This window comes from Colletotrichum jinshuiense, chromosome 2 (assembly GCF_051148585.1).
Source record: "Colletotrichum jinshuiense chromosome 2, complete sequence".
In the NCBI taxonomy this organism is placed as follows: Eukaryota; Fungi; Ascomycota; class Sordariomycetes; order Glomerellales; family Glomerellaceae; genus Colletotrichum; species Colletotrichum jinshuiense.
Genome location: NC_139309.1, coordinates 1,505,942 through 1,517,576, shown reverse-complemented (window position 1 = coordinate 1,517,576; position 11,635 = coordinate 1,505,942). Strand labels below are relative to the sequence as shown.

General features: G+C 52.1%; 4 protein-coding genes across 4 annotated transcripts; 2 read left to right on the top strand and 2 right to left on the bottom strand.

The window, feature by feature from the left end:
* Window positions 1–330: 330 nt before the first annotated feature.
* On the bottom strand, window positions 331–2,475 carry EsH8_II_000411 (P-loop containing nucleoside triphosphate hydrolase protein; the record flags this gene model as incomplete). The annotated part of the gene is made up of 1 exon (XM_083263709.1): window positions 331–2,475. One exon carries the CDS (start codon window positions 2,473–2,475, stop codon window positions 331–333), a length of 2,145 nt encoding a protein of 714 aa, XP_083121031.1.
* A 1,143-nt stretch (window positions 2,476–3,618) lies between these two features.
* On the bottom strand, window positions 3,619–4,828 carry EsH8_II_000410 (uncharacterized protein; the record flags this gene model as incomplete). Its single annotated transcript, XM_083263708.1, has 2 exons — window positions 3,619–4,662; window positions 4,727–4,828. 2 exons carry the CDS (start codon window positions 4,826–4,828, stop codon window positions 3,619–3,621), a joined length of 1,146 nt encoding a protein of 381 aa, XP_083121030.1.
* Window positions 4,829–7,276: 2,448 nt separating this feature from the next.
* On the top strand, window positions 7,277–8,131 carry EsH8_II_000409 (uncharacterized protein; the record flags this gene model as incomplete). Its single annotated transcript, XM_083263707.1, has 1 exon — window positions 7,277–8,131. The coding sequence occupies one exon, from the start codon at window positions 7,277–7,279 to the stop codon at window positions 8,129–8,131; it is 855 nt and encodes a 284-aa protein (XP_083121029.1).
* Window positions 8,132–9,584: 1,453 nt separating this feature from the next.
* EsH8_II_000408 (NmrA/HSCARG family protein) lies at window positions 9,585–10,550 on the top strand (the record flags this gene model as incomplete). The annotated part of the gene is made up of 1 exon (XM_083263706.1): window positions 9,585–10,550. The coding sequence occupies one exon, from the start codon at window positions 9,585–9,587 to the stop codon at window positions 10,548–10,550; it is 966 nt and encodes a 321-aa protein (XP_083121028.1).
* Between the last annotated feature and the right edge of the window lie 1,085 nt (window positions 10,551–11,635).

Sequence of the window (11,635 nt, the reverse complement as noted above, 5' to 3'; positions counted from 1 at the left end):
CATTCTCCAGTATTCTTCCGTTCAAATATCGGCTCTTTGGAAACATTGTGAGACCCAGCGAGTGTGAAAACCCTTCTAAAGAACCTATGGCTCTGCCGGCCTATCCGGCTGTCAATTGCACAGGATGTCCGTACTGCATCACAACGTCTTGGTCAAGAGCTTTGTTGGTCATAACTTTAAATTCATACATCATATAAGGTAGCCTATAGCTTCTCCAACTCCAGCCCTGCCAAACCCGAAAAAAGAAACCCATGAATCTCCGGGTTTAATGTGATATCCCAAGCGCGCAATAAGACGCAACTGATATGCCTACATAGAAACTTCCGCTACTTATGAGATAGGCTTACTAGCAGGCCGCCGCTTCTCGATGTTGAGAACAACATCAATAAAGCTGCGCTTGAGCACGCTCTTCTTTCTTGCCGCCAGCAACTGCGCCGTCTTGAGGACATTCTTGATTTGCCGGCCGTTGAGGGACAGCTCCGCCAGCTCGTTGAGGTCATCGTCAGAGACCTCGCTCTTCAAGGTCGCGCCCTGCAGGAAGTTGCGCCAGATCTGGCGGCGCGAGTCGGGAGTCAGATCGGGGTACTCGAGGGAAACGTGGATACGCGACTGGAATGCCTGGTCGATGTTGTCGACACGGTTCGTCGTCATGAAGAGGATACCCTCGTAGTACTCCAGGGTCCGCAGGAAGATGGAGACGACCTTGTTCCTCTCAAGGTCGTGGGTCGAGCGCGCCTCGAGGAAGACGTCGCACTCGTCAAGGAGCAGGATGGCGTTCCACCGCGCCACCAACTCCAAGATGCGGGAGAGGCCATGCTCGACTTCCCATGGCTGGGAGCCCAAGTCGCCTGAGCTCAGGGTGTGCAGCGGCACGCGCAGGTTCTCTGCCACAGCCTCGGCCGTCAGGGTCTTGCCGACACCAGGCGGGCCGGAGAGCAGGCAAATGATGCCCTTGCCCTTGCCGGAGATGACATCGTCAAAGGTCGAGCCGTCGAGCTGCGACTCGGAAAAGGCGAGGATCAGCTCCTTCTGGTCCTCGGGCAAGACGAGCTTGTCAAAGGCGGTGGTGTTCCAGGTGATCTCCTGAACCTCCTCGACGAAGAAGTCAAGCCACTTCTTCAGCTTGAGGGAGTAGCCGCGTGTCCGGGAGCGCGCAAGCATCTGATGGTACGGGGTCAGCTTGAGGTTACCATCCTTGCCAAGCCCATGCTGGCGCTTCCAAATGGTCAGAGCCTCCATGTCCTTGGCGGACCAGTCATCGACGTAACGGTTGCGATAAGGGCTGAAACGGTTGAAGGAGTTGATGTCAATTACGACGCGGCCCTCGACCTGGATGGGAACCTCGTTGCCCTCGTTGTCCCAGGTAATGGCGGTACCAGAGTATTGCTTGTAGTGGTGGCCGGCTAGGCTCTCGAAAATCTGGCCCCGTTGCACCAAGGCCTTGCGGACCTTGTCCTTCTCAGCGTGGAATGCCCAGGGATAAGCCTTGAGGCCGGTGATCTTCTTGGTGCCGAGGAACTCGGGGATGTTGATGTTTTCTTGGTAGCGACCGAAGGTCTTGCCACCGTAATCGACACAGTCTGCACGCAGCTGGAGGAACTTGCCGCAGTTGTTCTCCATGTACTCGGTCTCTTCCAGCTCGAAGGCCGACAGTGGCCCCTTGTGGGCGGAAAGGACGATGGCACCGGGCTGGAAAATCATCCAAAGATGCTCGAAGCTGATGACACCCTTGGCGACGTAGTCCTCAAAGGCCTTGATGGTGTGGCCAATCTCGTACTTCAGAATGTCATGAAGAATGGTGAGGTGCTCCTTGGTCTTGGCGTCAAGGCTGTCCTTGTTCAGGTGCTTGCGGAACTCCGTCCATCGGTGGACAAAAGGATGGAAAGGAGCCTCGAACTCAAGACGATCCAGCTCGCATGCAACGCCGGTGTACCCGTCCAAGATGCTACCAAGGGCCTTCTTCAGCCAGGGGCTCTGGATGACGATGGAGTGTGCCTCAAGCTTCTTGCGGCTGTCGTTGCTCTTGATGTTGCGGACCACAACAGCATACTGCTCGGTTTCCTCATTCTCGGCTGCCTCCTCGACGTCTTCCGGGTACTTTTCCACCCACGTCCAGTTGCCGTCGCTGTCTTGGGGCGACTTGTAGATGTTCTTGGTGGTGCTAATTGAGCCGAAGGGGGCAAGCGGCTTCTTGGGCTCCTCCTTGGTTTCGTCCTTTGTCTCTGTTGACGTCTCGCCGTTTGTCTCTGTGGAGGCCTCGCCGTTTGTCTTTATGGAGGCCTCGCCGTTGGTTTCTGTCGACGTCTCTCCGTTCTTCTTGACCTCGCCATTCTGAGCGTCGCCATTTGTGTCGTTGCTATCAGCGGCACTTGTGCCATTTGTCGCGGCCTCCTTGACTGGAGTCTTGGTCTCTGTCGTCGCCTCGCCCACCATTGTGAGGCCAAGAGCCTCTGCTGTTGTGCTGCCAGGCGCCATTGTTTTGGTTTTAGCTAAAATGAGGGGGAAACAAGTGAAGAAGACTGTGTGATGAATCGAGAATGAAGATGAACCACAAGATATGTCCAGATGGTTATATATATTCTACGACCAAAACCGGAAAGAGAGCCTCAAGTGAAGTGGATTTAATCCATTCAGGTCTCTACATCATGACCGTGCCAGCAAAGCGCCTGGACGGCTGCCTCGGCCAGGGGTTGAGGCCTCTGTGTGGCGGTGACTCACCCCTGTTCATGGTGCGTCCGTCTGCCGATTGCAAGACACGATTGTTTTTGAGTGGAAAGGAGCATGTTGCTGCCTGCATCAAAAAGTTACAGGCTTAAGCTTTGTCGAATCAAACGGCCAATGGCCCGGCAGGACGTAAGCGCTAGAGCACAATGGATCCAGCCTGCTCAAGGCAGAAGAGCCGCCCGTGCCCAATGCTTGTCGCCAGGAATTAGGCCGCCAGAGTTGACCGTGTTGCTCACTCGCCGATCTGTGGCAAAACAAGTGCCCAGATGGACGAGACCACGACGAAAGTTACAATGTTCAAGATAGTCGGCGCTGTCCCCAGAGTCCTGAACAAGAGTGAAATCGTTAGGCCCGCTGAGGCCTCTTGAAGGATCAAGAGTGTGATGACTGGGGCTCAATAAGCCGCTGCAGCTGCAGGTTGCCAAATACCGCCCTTGGTTCCCCATAATTCATGGGGCTCGGCTGGCCTCTAGCGAGACGGCAGGCACCGATCGCCTAATCTACCCCTGGAAGGGCTGAGTACGAGAGGACTGCAGCGCCACCCGCAATCCTGATGAGAACTGATATTAGCGCGGGAGCGAGTCCTTGTTAGGCCTAGAAGTGTTACTCAAGACACGTGTAGTGCAGATGTCTTCGTTTTGCGCTATTCGCCTCGTTTCTTTTGCGGGTATGCATCTCCCAGAGCCCCGATATCTGCTGCAAGAAGAGATTCGCCTGGAAAATGCATCATCAGTCTCTTGGCGCAGGGGGTCTCTTCTTGTTCGGCATCGCTTCATTTCATTTCATTGCAACTCTTAATTCATACGATATGTATACATTCACAGACCATGCCACACCCTGGCATCAACAAAAGGCATTCATAAAAACTTCACAATGCTGTGTCTCAAGCACCTGTTACTTCCAGTTGCTGCTAATGGTGATTGCGGTTTGACAGCTCCGTGGCACAGTGTAAGACCTGTTTGGGTCGCTCTCCCACGTTGCTGAGCCGTCCGACGCAACGTTAATAAACTTGTATTCGAAAGTCTGCCCGGCCGGGAGCGTCACCGTGTAGGTCCACAAATTGTTGGTGCTCGTATACTGCGCCGCCGAAAGTGCCGGGGCCGACGCCGCGTTCCAGTTGCCGAGCGCTGGGATCGAGCCCGCAATCTTGATTGTCTGCCCTACGTTCGTCTTGACGATCTCGTTGAACGTGACGGCTACGCTGCTGGCGACCGCGCAACCGCTGCTTGTCGCGCTCGATGCGGCGGTGCTGGTGCGCGTCGAGGCCGGCGGGTCGCTTCCGCCGCCGCCGATGGCGATGTCGGCGCAGGTGAGGTAGACCTGCCCCGTCTGGAACGAGTTCCAACGAAACGAGAGCAGAGTGTGGTTCGAGACATAATCCGGGATCTTGATCTTCTTCGTGACAGGGTAGCCGCCTGCAATGGACGTGTAGCAGGATCCCAATGGCGCATTATCGACTCCCTGGCACGCGCGACGGCTGCTCGCTTGAAAGGCGTTGCAAGTGAACCAGTCGTTTCTCCAGCACGCCTCTCCCTGCGTACAGTCCGGACTGTAATTGCAGCTTTGTCCCGATACATCGGTGCATTTCAATGTGCCACGTTGGAAGCAATCCTCGGCCTCCTGCTTCTCAGCCTCCGTGGGGAGATATCCGGGAGTGGTGAACTTATTGACCAACGCCTGATCTTGGCAGATGCGGTAACTGAACATGCCACCGTGGTCGCCGTTGTTGTCCACGCACCACTGCACGTCAACAGTCTGGCCGCGCGTGTAGGTAGCTACCGGCGAATTGCCCCAGTTGCTCGAGGGCTGGTTGTAATCAACGCTGACGCGCGCATTATAGCCGCAAGGACCACTTCTGCCTACAGTGGCAGCGGTGACATCTGGCCAAGCCGCAACAGGCTCTCTGATTGTGCACTCGGGACAAGAGTCTATGCCGGCCTGTATCTTCCATGTGAGCTTAGTAAATCATGGGGTTGGAAAGCACCCTGTGTCTAGGCCATACCTCAGCTCCAAGTCTCGTTCGGCTTGAGGGAATGGTCAAGTAGCCATGTCCATGAACAGAGCTGAAAAGACTAACAGCAAACAAAGCTGCGGCTGATCTCATTTGGGCGAAGTTACGGGAGCTTGCTAACGAGTTGTTGGTCTGCCTCTCATCGACAATTTGCTGTCTAACCGGTTATTATATTTTAATACCCTTCTTCAACGCATTGTGCTTGTTTTATACCTGCAATATCTTTCTTGTTCATTGAGGGCTCACATGCTTTTTATGATGCCACTCTTCACGATTCAATTGTAATGCTCTCATTGGCCAACATCAAGCACCGCCGAAGTACCTCCAACCGAGACGGCCTTACCCGCACGCGTTACCCCGGACCTAAACTCAACTTGGCAGTCCGGGGCATCTCTAAATGGCATGCAGATGCTGGCGGGGTAATAGGTTTGTTAGTGCCGGCTGCCATATCTCCAACTGGCAACCAGCGCGGGGCAAATAAGGCCGCTGTGTGGCCGCAATCCGAACGCCTTTCGTGCCCTGAACGTCTAACTGTGACGTTGAACCTTTAATTCAATGGCTTACACTGCCCAGGGGCTCCTCGGCCCAAGCATGTAAGCCGACACCCGTAAACAACGGATGCGGAGTTTGCGGAGTTTTCGTGCACCTGAGGTTGCATTCTGCACTATCGATCAGATGATCTGTCAAACTTGCGGGCATAAGTTGAGCGAGCATGGGACACGACAACCTCAAGATTCAAAAGAAGGCCCGAAGATGGCTTTCCAGTCACATGTTGGCATATGCGGTGATGACGTTTCAACCTTGAAATTTGCGAGAGCTGCCGAAGAACGTCCGGTCGTCGTTCACACGTTGGCGGGCAGTTCGCGGTGAAACACTTTTATTGGTGGCGTGGTAACTCTTCAAATAGTTTGTGTCTTGCCTGCTGTATGTTCTCGGCACCAGGCTTCGTAGTGGGAGCTGGGTCTGGGAACAGCTTACAGCCCTTCATCTCTCAGGAAGTCACCATGTGTCCGCACTGACAAAATTCTCTCAATCGAAGAGGACAATTCCCCCGGGCCATGGCTAAGTTAAGCCATAAGTGATTATAGAAAAATGGATAGTAAGGAGAAGGCACAAGAAACCCAGTCCAATCCAACCTGGTACCATGGGCTACAACGGGTTTCTCAAGAAGCCTGCCTGGATTGCCGAATCAACGGAGTTGAGAGGCGAGTACAGTTTTTTAGCCTCTAACCACCTGTTTGTTTGACTTTAGCTTAGCTCAGAACTGCTAGTTAATGTTTTTCACGCTCCAGATGTCTTTGCTGGCAGCTTTCTTTGCGATTCACCCAGCTTGTCCAGAGTTGAAACACTCTTGGCTGACAGTTCTCAGAACTGTGTTGGCATGCTAGCACTAGCAGCATCTTATGGTACGCCAAACGGAAGATCCTAACATACTGCCGCTGCATGTATGGCCCCCTAGGTTATTGAACCCCACAACATGCGCAACTGGAAAGCTGTTGCAACGTGCCATGTGATGCGTGGTCTGTGTTCAGGCTTTTGAATAAGAATACTTTATTGAAAATAACCTTGTGGGCTTCTTCAAAACATTTTCACTACTGTAAAAGAGTTCCCGTAACGATATGTTTGAACATTTTCTGTTAACAGCTCATTTTTCTCAGCATCTCCATGCTGTATGGGAGAGGGGGCTTCGTTTCTACTGCAACGATATCCACCTTCACTACATTCACTATATTCGGTTGCGTCAAGTCGCGCTACAACCTTTACATTGTTAGATGAACTATAACCGCAAGTACCGCAATTCTTAATCTCCTCAGCTGTCTCAATTCCTATGCAGACAATAGCATTCCGAGTCGATGAAAGAGAAATGCTTATGTAAGGGTTGACAAAGAGATGGAATAAAGCGGCCCCGAAGGCTTATCGCCTATCTATGTACATAAACGGTAGCTGCTTTCAATGGGCGTAATATATCAATCAAGCGAAGTTCAGTCACCCCGTCATCATTCATTCACTCCATTGGTTTGTTTTGTATGCTCTTCCGTTTGAGCCGAAAGCCTTCGATACATCAACTGATTATCATTTCCAGACATCACCATGTCCTTGCGGCGCAAATCCTGTGACGCCTGCTTCAAGGCCCGTCGGAAATGCGATCGAGACTACCCCACATGCGCAACCTGTTTGCGAACCAAGAAGAGTTGCCATTATGCATATGCACCTATTTCTCAAGCCAGTCTGCCTGATGACTCGGTATCCGCAGAGATGGAGATCAGCACTGGCACTGGGCAGCTTATAAGAAGCGGCTCCCTGGCCACTCTGACGGAAGCTACCGATAATTCTGCAAATGGGCTTCTCGCTCCTGCAGATGTTTCCTTCCTTGATCTTGGGAGGGATCAATATGGATTCCTTCCTGGGCACGGAGGAGGGCCAGACAGCGATGCAGCATCAGGAAGACGTGGCAGATTCACCAGGCGGCAACGCAGGCGTGCCAAGGTATCGTCATCGTGCACGCCGCCGACATTGCCAGCGTTGAGCATACCCAACTTTATGGGCGGCCTCGGCGAATTGCAGCGTGTAGAGGGTTGCACAGAAAGCTGGGAGTGGGTCATCAACGAGCTCAAGCGCTGCCCGCGCGACTTCGCCACGCGCGGCGAGACCCTCTTCCTGCATAAGGAGCTGTACCGTAACACGATGCCGAAACCGATTCGGGCAGCGTTGGGCACCTCGGCGACATTTTGTCTGATAAACGAGAATAACAGTCAGATTCTGTTCCGCGTCGTGGACGCCGAGGTCGTGGAATTGCTCAAAACTCCTCCGCCGCTAGCCGCGGACGCGGACGGAGGCGATGGCGACAAGGGCAGTGGAAGCAGCAGCGGAATGACTCTTATAGAGGAACTGGCGCGGTTACAGGCCCTCACGCTATACCAGATGATGCGCATGTTCGGAGGCGGGCTCGAGCAGCGCGTCGCCGTCGACCTGCAACAAGGCCTGCTGAAGACGTGGGCGTTGCAGCTGCTTAGACGGTCGCGGGCTGAGCTCAGTGATGGCTGCCTTGAAACGGATGACTGGCACACCTGGATTGTCGCTGAGAGCATTCGGCGAACAGTCATGGTCATTTACATGTTCTACGGCATGTACTCAATAGCGATGCACGGCTTCTGCGTTGAGTTCCCTACGCTTGCAAAGCTTCCCGTATCGACGTCGCCGGGGTCATGGCAATCAGAGGCTGCTCACCTTATTCGGCGTCGGGGAATTGAGGCGGAGCAAACGTTACCGTACGAGGAATATACGAAGTCTTGGACGGTGTCGCCGCCAAAAACACTGCATCCGTTCGAGAAGTTTCTTATCATTCCGTGTAAAGGGTTGGAAGGCATAGCTGCCTATGGCTTCTCAGATCCATAGCCGGGCTTCACCCCCTTAGATGATCCCATTTGAGGAGCTAGCTCACGGCAATTTGATGTATACGGAGCTAAATCAAGAGTTTTACGGCTGATAGTTATGAATAACGACGATTCTTCAATGGATGGAGATCAACTGTGTCCTCAAGAGAGGAATTTAATCGCCGACTTTTTCTGGCCATTTCGAATATGTAGGATCTAGAGTATTCTAAAGAGGACCAAAAAGAGTTACGATTTGAATATATTACTAAACATAGGGAGGGCCTTGAGAAATCGCAAACAGAGTAATTGTGATAGGAGTGAAGCGACTTGATGAATGTCGCCTATACCAACAAACGATTCACTCCTGAATGGCCAGGACGAGGGGCCTTGCCTCATTCGATGCTCTTCATGGATTGATTCCGTAGGGTGTCACACCTTGTCAAGCCGGCATCTGCGGAAATAGGTCATGCCATGGGGCGCGACTACATCTCGGCAGTTTAGCCGTGGTCAGTGGGCCATCGTAAGGATTTCATCCTGGCGGATAACGTGTGGGATGATATGAAGTCTACGGACCGTAAGAAGCTGGTGGTCAGCCATTTGGGCCAACCTCCTTGAGATTGCAGACGAGGAACGATTTGTCCGGTTGATGAGCCCGGGGCGGCGAGGACCTGCACCTGTCGGTTCCGCTACACCTCCTCTCATCGAATGGATACCACAGAACCCGGTACCACCGCAGAAATATCAGAAACTTTAGGTCCTGCATCCGTCGGATCGACCTCAAGGGTCGCAATCCAGGCAGTGGCCGTTGAAGTGTACTTGAACTTTGCAGACAGAATCGGTCCAAATTACATCTACATACAACATGGGATCCAACACAAAGCGACTTGGTGAGACCCGTCCAGGCTCATCACCTAAGGCTCGACGGTATTTTCAGGGATGCTTTGAATCCATCCATCATATCTTTGTCGGAGGGACGGGCATATACCATCTCAGAAAGACGATGCCCAGGTTTTCCTCTTGGCTATCTTAAACTAAATATTATCAAGACGTAAGTATATATACGATTGTGACTCGATTATGCGATTTCCGGGCCTGACCGCAAACCGGATATGACAAATGCGGGCGGTGCTGACATCTGCGGGGATCCACTTTTGACCGCACCACCGCCCGACCTCCGCACTGCACACACCGCGGGCTTAATGACAAAGCACCGCATCCCGACCATAACGTAGTTCAGTACTGTTCATTACATCGGAGAAATACGGCATTACATGATGCGGATTTACAAATTGAGCTGCCAAATGAAATCGTTCAGTGCGAGCAACATGAGCGTTCTCGAGAGTATATAATGTACCGCCTGGGCGGCCAACTTAATTGTAAAACGAGACACAATACCACCATCCAACTCGTACCTCCCAGCATTCGCACACCTTCTACACATATCAAAAAACAAGTTTCCACCAACTCTCAACATCATGTCTAAGATCATCACCGTTGTTGGTGCCACTGGCATCCAGGGCGGCTCAGTTGTCAGAGCGCTCCTCGAAAATCCCAATTACTCCATCCGGGCAATCACACGCAACGCCAAGAGCGATGCCGCCGTGAGCCTGGCAAGTCGCGGTGTCGAGATGGTCGAGGCTGATATTAACAATGTTGGTTCTCTTCGAGCAGCCTTCGCGGGCAGCTACGCCATCTTCGCTGTAACCAACTTCTTCGAGACGGTTCCGACACTGGGTATCGAGAAGTCGATGGAGATCGAGACCCGCCTGGGTACCAACCTTGCCGATGCTGCTGCCGCAACCAAGTCCTTGGTCCACTACGTGTGGTCAACGCTGCCTAATTCACGCAAAAATACCAACGGCAAGATCGTGGTCCCCTACTACGAGAGCAAGAACCGGGTAGACAACCACATCAAGGAAAACCCGCAGCTACTGCGCAAGACCACATTCCTCTGGATTGCGTGGTACGCGAGCAACATGAACTACCCGTGGTTCAAGCCCAGCGAGGTGCATACTGTAGACGGCAGTAAGGCGTACATTCAAATGTTGGGCGTGCCGCCATCAGTCAGGATACCGCTGCTTGGCGACGAGAAGACGAATGTGGGGCTTTTCGTCAGGGCCATTCTGGACAACCCTGAGAAGACTCTTCCGGCCAAGGCTGTGGCGGGCTTTAACGAGCAGCCGACGTACAGCGAGATGGTGCAGACCTATGGCATGGCGCAGGGAATCAAGGTGCGGTGCGTGCAGATCCCCAAGAACGATTACTGGCAGCTCTGGCATCTCTGGGGCGAGTTGATGGATACGACGAATTCGTACTTCGAGCTCATGGATGGAAATTCACTCAGTAGCGTCGACGAAGATGTGCTGTCAAAGGAGGACCTCGCAGTTGAAGGATTAGTCGGAACGGCCGAGGCGTTTGCAGCGAACAAACTCTTTGATTAAGTATCCTACTGTGGATTCGTTAGTTATTTAGTACGAAAGAAATGCTGAGGATAAAACACAAGTAACTTATTTTGATTGTTTTCCATCATTGGAGTCGGCGACTAGGGCGGCATGTGGTTTCTTGTCAATCGAATGCATCGTAGAGATTCGCTTTGTTTTCTGTTATTGGATGAATTGTGAACCGCTCATCTCAATGGTTTATCTTTATCTGAATGTTTTGATTTGGACAACTGAGAAAATCACCCTCGATTTGCAAGACATCCGCTTCTGCAGTGTTTTAGGCATTCGCGTAATTATGGGCTGAAATGCTAGTAATTGAATGGGAGAGTTCTTATGTCACTATGCCTCAGAGTCGGCCCTTGCCTTAGTTGAGGCATTTTATGGCTGGCTTCACGTGTACTTTAAGTGGCTCAAAGCAAATCACCTCCAGCTAATTAACTTCACATTGGTGATATGTTGAATGACATTGATAGCATCGCCGGGTAATATGGCATGACCCACCCTCTCCGCGCTTTGTGAACTGACAGTCTCCCTATCTTGATTTTGCAGCTTATGAGCTGTGGATCTCTGCAATATCAAAACAAAATCGCGAGGAGAATAAGTTGTCCCCGTCATGCTGTATTCTTCAATGATGCAAATTGCCATCAGAACATGTACGATGCTGTGCCTGAATGAAAAGTTAGTTGAATTCGTTACACAAATATTTTACCTGTTGGGAGATCAGTGGGGGGATCGGCGGGGAGGGGAAAGAACCCAGCATGTGAATTCCTGGTTCTTGGGTCCGATCAGAATATGACAGGGACCCGAGTCAGTCTTGTGAACAGCCTTGTTTATCTGTTAAACAAAGACCCATCGGCGCCCACATCACGGCCAAACGAGCACGGGCAAGGGGACCGATAATATGCGCCAAAAAAAAAAAAAAGAAACTGCCACCCAAAAGATAAAAGGTCCAAGCACAGGTCAGAACTTGTGTCAGAAATATTTGTCTCGTCGATGGTGAAGCTCTTTGCGTTAGTTCGGCTGGCGTCAATATGAGACTGAACTGAGTCTGAATCAGCCAACCAATCAATGCTATCTGTTAAAAT